Below are 7,545 nucleotides of genomic sequence, written 5' to 3'. Positions count from 1 at the left end.
GCATTAGGCGCCCACAATTTTTATTTGCCCATAGGTATTTTTTTCTAACGATGTACACCCGTAGACATGCATTACTTGTATTCATAAATATAATAATAGAAAGTTCACAAGAGGAATACAAAACGTTGTACAATGGTTGTACTACTGCAAAACTGCAATTGCCACGACTACCAAACATGCACGTCCTTCGTTGTTGCCAGAAAAGAAAAGCATCAGGATCCATTCTCGATGCTAATGAAACCTCTAGTCATAAGGTGTTGATGAGCCGCGATAGCTACCAGTCCCATAAGATTAAATGTAGCCCAATAAGGAGCATTGGCTGGAGGAGTCCTCTAAACCTCTTCAGCCCTGGATCCGGGGCCAGCACCACCCCACCCTTCTAGCAGCCGGATCCCTCACCGTTTTTTGCAAGAACGCAACAGTCAAGACCGTCCCACTCCAAGAACAGCCTATTCATGCTGCCACGCCGCGAAGTAGTGGCAGATCGAAGCCACACAACCAGTTTGGACCACAAGCCTCTCATTAGCATCAGCAACACCCCCTGCAAGCAAGGGCATAAACTAGACCATTACTTCTAAAAACACTATCAACATCTGCCCACCACGACCGGAGAGGAAGGGAAGCGACCAAAACACAACCGCCAGAACCCAGAGGTAATTTTGCTCAGCATACAACTTTTGCGTGCAGCTGGAGGATTTTTTGGATTTTCTTCTCACAGCTATAACTTCTCCGTGAGAAAAAAATCCTCCACCTGTGCGCAAAAGTTATACTAACGTGTGCAGGTTTTTAGCGCGCAGCTACCCACGCCGTGTAGATTGGCTATTTTGCTTTTCTCTAAGAGCACATGTACTGCTGTTTTAAAAGATAGGTTCACATTTCCTTCCACAAAGCACACATGTTTTTCGCTCTTTTTTTTTTGCACAGTTCTAGCATACAAATGTAGAAGTTAACAGAAAATAATACACCAAAAGTTGAAACTAGGACCTTGCCAACAAACCATTTGATGATATCTTGATGTACATTGCAAACAAACTGCACAAATAGTGCTACCAGCTGCGAAAATAGACGAGATTTATTTAGTTTACCGGACAATCACGCCTTTATTTTACTAAGGAAACAAATAATGATACTCCAGGTCTAGCTTTTCAGCCGGGTAGAAAGAGGAACAGAAGAATAACAAACCCTGAGTTTGTAACAAGTGCGATCGATTGTGCCATTATCAAAGCAGGCCTTCTGTACAACCATATGCATAGTAGCAGAAGGATATTAAAAGATGAACACGACGCTGTCATGGACCCTGTTCTTCTGGTTCTGGGCGACGCATTCTGAGATCCACATCAAGTTTCTTATCTCCTGCTCTCGCAGCCTCATGTATGAAAAGAAAACAGCATAGTGGAACTGCACGAACGAGAAAACATCAGAGATTTACACCCCCAATTCTATGAGTCAGGTCTGCAATAGTGGCACAGCGCTCACAAGTTTTTTTGAACAAAACAAGTCAATCAATAGGCACTAGCACCTGTGGCGTTTCTATTTAGAAGAACTACGGAGCACCATATAGAGTCCAAGACTCAGATCCTGGGTGGGCTGAGCATAGCGTTCACACGTTGTTCAAACATTTGTAAGAAGTTGAGACGTATCAATAGAATCAAGTGTAAAGTAGTGTCTTGTTAGTGCATATTTACAAGCATGTATGTAAAGCCAGTTCATGGTTCGAGTTCAAACCGGCTAAAACAACGGCCTAGTCCGCACCAGACCGGATGAACGGTTCACGCTGGGTTCAATGGTTTTCGGATTCAAACCACAAGCAAAAAAAAATTCAGCTGTGTTGAGAACAGGCTGGAACCGACAAAACCATCCAGTCCAACCCGTCATTCTAAATCAGCCACACACAACTCACCCCGCATCAGCCCTATGACTTGGCGGAGGCCAAGGGCAAGATGGAGAAGCCCCGTGCCGAAGGATTGGCGGAGGCTGGAGCAACGGCGCCTTCTCATCTGTGGCAGGCGGCCGTTTCTTCTTCTTGAACACCGTCGTCGTTGTGGTATCCGTGGACAGGAGCAGCGGTGTGAGGAGGAGGCAGGGTTTCTTGTGGCTGGTGTGGCGGCCGCTGAGCGTCTGACCTTCTCCTCGTCGGCCGGCGGCCGTTTCTTCTTCGGGATTTGGGACAGACAGTGAGCGCCTGGAAACATGGGAAGCACTTGCTGTCTTCGCTGCAGACGAGTACCAGCATCGGGAGCTATGAATGATGATCCAGCGTGGCCAGTGGCCAAGGGATTGGTGGAGAATAAGCAGCATGTGCCTCTCTCTCTCTCTCTCTCTCTCTCTCTCTCTCTCTCTCTCTCTCTCTCTCTCCTATGTCTTTGACACTCAGGCGGTGCAAAACCGACTACCACTGTTTGATCACCCTGCACCAGACCGACAAATCCCCTCTATCTAAACCAGACCAATCCAATTCAAACTGCTGCACACAGGCAGGGTTGAGGATCGGCAGAAGCCAGCATGCACAGGTTTACATGTATGCTTGCATCAGTACTGCAGGTGGCTGAGCATATTTGAGATCTTAACTAAACCAGTCTACCGGTAGTTCTTGTTTACTACTAATCTTTAGAGGGTATAATCGACCTTATAACAAACTAGTATTGTCTCTATCTCTACACTATAGTGTAGCAGTTTTCAATTTGGATTTACCACCTCCCTCTAATGTTTCCCGCCAAAACAACCCTAGAGTGATATACCAGGCATACATCTACCGTTATTCATTATCAAGGATAAGAATCTGACGGCTCACAAGCATGGGATTCATCACTGCCACACGCAGCAAGTCTGCTCTGTACCAGTGGTGTGTAGTGTGAACGAGAGTGGGAGCTAAATTATTTTTCCAGAAGCATGTGTGCTCGCCTAGGATGCTGTGGGAATCGTGTGGTACTGTGGTGATTGATCTAGAACATCTTATCCAATGCTGTAGAATAAAAAAAAATGCTACTGCTGCTGCCTGCCGACAATCTCAGAGGTCTAGTAGGCCACCAAAATTATTTCGGAACTAACGCTTAGATATAAAACTAATTAAGTACGAAATGTGCAATAACTAAAACACTTCAAAAGTTATGTGAACTTCACAATCAACAGGACATTCACAGCGCTGCCCTTTATTCTTTATTCGTATTTTCACAAATGATTGAAAACTTTGCATGTCCGATTTGAAACTCACGAAAGATAATTCACCCAGTTAAAATTCCATAGATAGTCCAATTCTCTTATATGTGATCATAAGAACTAATAATGATGTTGAGCCATCCATACAGAATTTATGGTGTGTATAATCTGATTTATCATGACCCAAAACACGTTTTTGCAGAAATTCATAGCGTGTATTTTTACTATTACGATCCTATATTTCATGTATGTGTACATACATGTTTTGCTGGACTTGGAGCATTTGGTATAATCTGAAGGTATTCCATCTATTTTTTTACTTGCATATTTTGATTATTCTAAAACAATTTTCACATTATAACTTAAAATACAATAACATGTCACATGCATGTAAACTTTATTAAAAAAACACTAATAATATGTTTGATCTTAAAACTAAGAAATAGGTCATAAATTCAATTGACTATATAGCATGACAACTCAAGTAATTTGGTAGAGCCCTTTGTTTTCAAAGTCTTGTGTAATTAGACGTTTACTCCATAATATATGATGTTTAAAATAAGTTGCACTCTTCAATTTTATTTGTTAACGTGCAGAGCACGTTCTACATACTAGTATATCCAACGTACAAGATTGGATCTCTTACATTTTGACCATCTGTTATTATTCCAATCAGATAGTGCATATACAGAAGTAGCTTGTGTAAACCTTCATCTAAGATAAACCTAAGAAATTGTACCTGTTGTTCGAATGACAGGCACAGCCTCCGCACTTCCTCCTCGTAAAAGGCCTTATCCAACATCTGGCTTTCGCCATATGATATCTTGGCAAAAATAGACTGGTATGGAGGATACTTTTCCATTACACCACGCACCTACAGGATGACCATGGAAAAGGTGTTAGCAGCAGCCAGATTGACTAATGCATTGGCACATATTTCACTTTTACGACGAGGCAACTGGTCTAAATTCTAGGGTACCTCGCAACAAAAAAAAAAACACTTAACTTTCCAGTGAGAATTTTGAAAATGTAGTATCACATAATACTACAATGCATAGTAGAGAGCATGAATCAGAACAGGAAAAAAGATGGTTATCCTAACAAGAGAGACAAAGGGGTGAGAGCAAAGAATAATTATGTGCCCATTGAGCCAACGGAATAGGACCACCAATAAACTGTGTGTTACTGTTGGCTAAAATGTTGGCTTTCCAAGTTCTGATATACACAAAAAGATAAACATATAGTCTGGCATATATGCTTGCAGAATAAGTATCCCCCATAGGCAATTTCATAAGAACCATGTGACAATGTTTTTTGTACGAGAAAAGAACCATATGATATTATACTGAGAAAATGACTGCATAATGTCTTGGCTATAGAAGAGCAGTCACTAAGCCATGTTTCATGTATGCCCATCACACATAAAATGTATGCCACAAAAGCCTCTTCCATGGAATACTACGCTTCACAGATAAGCCAGGAACACTGGTCGATACAGTGTCCCCTCACCCAGGATCGATTCACCCTTATGAACATTGGCAGCCAAAACTTGCAGGCAAATTAACATAGGCTTAACTGACCGTCCACATTCGTTAACAAGAGGTACACAGACAACTTTGCCCAACAACTATCAACACATAAAATCTGCAGCTGAAGCAAAGTAGCAGTCCACTCAAACGACAAGGCAGCTTGAGGATTAGGCAGATAACAAGAAATTCTAACAAAAAAACAGAGAAGGTGTAGAGATGGAAGCGGTGACTTGAGCAGCACAGTTTCCACAGCAGTCTTGCAAGCATGTACAAGGGGTACAAAAGGAGGGCTTTTGGGATTGACCAGTCTGTGTAAGGAAGTCCCTGCCTAGGGTTGCGTTAGCCAGGCTACCCATCTTTTTTCATTTGCTCTGTCTTTACGTACATGTTTAAATTTACATAATACAAGTATACAACTTTGTAACTGGGTGAACACAGAATCTCCAAAAAAAACCTCCCCCCTCCATTTTTTAAACCCGCACTTTTAAAATCACCCGCAAGCAGTGTCCCCATTTGTGTTGACCAAGATGGCTGGTAAATATGAAGCTTCTCTATTCTTAAGGAGGAAGCGCTCATCTGGGCAAGTAGTATATTTAAAGGCATCACTTATAATCAATGGTCCTATCACAAACACTTGGAAGAAAGATTTTATAATGGAATAACCATAATAACAGAATATAAGACTGAAATACTGAGCAATATAACGAAATGGCATTCTAACTTCCATCTATAATTAACTGAAAATATGTGCGTAGCAGACACTGAACTCAAAAGCATAACTAGAGATAAACCTGGTCAACATCTTCACAGACAGCCAGCTCTTCATGACCATATGGAGACCTGGAAAAATCAAAATAATATAACCCACATGCAGCATAGACATGTTTTAACTAAAAGTATTGCCAGTGTTATTTTCCATTGAAACCTACAATAAACCGAAGTTGGAGTATAGCTTCCGGCGGTCATCTCTAGTTAACTCAGTCCCGATACTGAAAAAAACATGACAGGGAAATTAAGACGGTCAGACGTTAAGGGGAAAACATGGAGATATGATCACATACAAGTAAAATATGTCAACTCAAAAAATGGAATGTTTAGTTTTTTACCTGTTTATTGTAATGTTAACAGCTCTTCTGTCAGCTTCAAATGAAAGGAGATCACACATAATCTCAGCTGTTGCACCACCTAGTTTCTGTTGTGAAGAAGTTATTTAGTAGAAACAAAACAAAATTAGAGAAAAAAAAGCGTTTAGTAAAAAAAAAACATTGTAGAAGCCATCATATTTGAGTACCTACCGCACAAAATTTGTAAAAATCCTCAAGATAAGCTTTGTAGAGTGTGTTCCTCATGATTTCAATATTCATGTCGTCCAAATCCTGCATAATACAGGTAAAGCTCTCATACAGGGTATACTTACTGATTCAACAGTATTAGACAGCACAAATGGTAGCAAAGTTTTTACCTCAGACGTAATGCACTCTGAGAAGTAGGGTGCTAAGGGAGTATCAACTAGAACCAATCTGTAAAGCTCACGCATATTTTGAGCAACTGCAAGTGATGCAATGCTGTTGATTGAAAAAAAAAATGAAGAGTCAGTATTCTGATAGATCTCCCATTTGAGAGAAACGAGAAAGGAAGCACAAGAATACCTGTCAAACATGCCCAATGGATGGCATTTCTCCAACAGTTCGTTAACATCTCTTTCATGCAATGTCCCAGTAACAATAAGGACAACATTATCAATCATGTGCCCATACCTGTGGAAACATTATCCCATTATGAACAAGCTCCCTGCACTAGAGTTTGATATGTTGGTGTGTGCAAAAGAAACAGAAGGTATGATAGCATCACTTACGTTATGTACTGTAGGAACGTAGACAGAGGTTCATTGGCCTGGCACAGCATGTGTTTGTATTCATCAACCAGCTTAAGAGTGCACTTCTCCACAATTGTTGTTGTGTGCAATGGAGAAGGCTCTGCAATTGATCAGAGTAGAGTTTTATCAGAACAAGCATACACAGCAACTATGTGGGATCGAGATCGCAATCCGCAAATCCGCAAATCCCCAAATCCCCGATTGGGCGATCGAGATCGCAATCCGCATGGAGAGGATCAGGAATCGCAGCACAGGGCACGGCGGCACCACCCAATCCAAGTATCCAACCCCAATGAAGAGGAGCACGAGGAGATCCACGCTATATGTGGGAGAAATCCGTACCGTTCTGGAGGTATGGCCCGTACTCGGTGGCGGAGAGGTGCATCTTGATGTCGTCGAGGGTCTCGCACTGGCAGAGGTTGTTGTAATCGGCGGCGGTGAGGAGTCCCGAGCGGTTCCCCCGCACGATCGCCTCCAGGAAGCCGTCGTGGATGTTGAAGGAGAGCATCTCCCACGAATACATCTTGGCTGCGCCGGCCGAAGGATCTCGGCGGTGGTGGCAGCGGATCGCCGGGGCGCGGCGAGAGGGATCGGGAGGCTGGTGGGTTGCAGATCCAGGAGAGAGTTGGCGCCTGCGGATGTGGTGGAGATTTTATCAGAGCGAAGGGAACTCGTCAGAGACAGAGAGGAAGGTCGTGCGGGGCTCAGCTTTGCTTGTGAGATCCGGGCTAGGCACGTCGCCTCACCGGTGGCTGTGCGGATGCGCACGAGACAAGGCCAGCCAGGAGACAAAATTTTAAACCGTTTATACTTTTTTATATGAAATATTCAGATTTTATATTTAGAAAACAAAACTTCGCACATGCGTTGTTTTATGAGCTCGATTTTCGTCCGGAGTATATGGATTTGTTCATAACTCAAACTTTGGAAACTTGGTACGCCATCCATTCACAATTACCTCGCATTCTGTATTTAAGATAAAGT

General features: G+C 42.5%; 1 protein-coding gene across 1 annotated transcript; it reads right to left on the bottom strand.

Annotated features, from left to right (window-relative positions):
* Positions 1-971: 971 nt before the first annotated feature.
* LOC124667451 (probable V-type proton ATPase subunit d) lies at positions 972-7,270 on the bottom strand. The gene is made up of 10 exons (XM_047204729.1): positions 6,904-7,270; positions 6,541-6,661; positions 6,335-6,442; positions 6,148-6,250; positions 5,981-6,061; positions 5,792-5,877; positions 5,615-5,674; positions 5,477-5,525; positions 3,896-4,030; positions 972-1,398 (listed from the first exon to the last, which is right to left on the bottom strand). The coding sequence occupies exons 1-10, from the start codon at positions 7,082-7,084 to the stop codon at positions 1,267-1,269; spliced, it is 1,056 nt and encodes a 351-aa protein (XP_047060685.1). The 5' UTR covers positions 7,085-7,270; the 3' UTR covers positions 972-1,266.
* Positions 7,271-7,545: the final 275 nt, after the last annotated feature.

The sequence above is a fragment of the Lolium rigidum genome, chromosome 6 (assembly GCF_022539505.1).
Source record: "Lolium rigidum isolate FL_2022 chromosome 6, APGP_CSIRO_Lrig_0.1, whole genome shotgun sequence".
Classification (NCBI taxonomy): domain Eukaryota; kingdom Viridiplantae; phylum Streptophyta; class Magnoliopsida; order Poales; family Poaceae; genus Lolium; species Lolium rigidum.
This window is presented reverse-complemented; position numbering and strand designations above follow the sequence as displayed.

Coding starts and splice junctions, on each gene's coding strand:
- LOC124667451 (XM_047204729.1), bottom strand. CDS start 7,084: ATGTATTCGTGGGAGATGCTCTCCTTCAACATCCACGACGGCTTCCTG. Junction 5,675..5,791: donor GTTAACATTACAATAAACAG/GTAAAAAACTAA, acceptor TGTTTTTTTCAG/TATCGGGACTGAGTTAACTA. Junction 1,399..3,895: donor GCCTGTCATTCGAACAACAG/GTACAATTTCTT, acceptor TCGTTCGTGCAG/TTCCACTATGCTGTTTTCTT.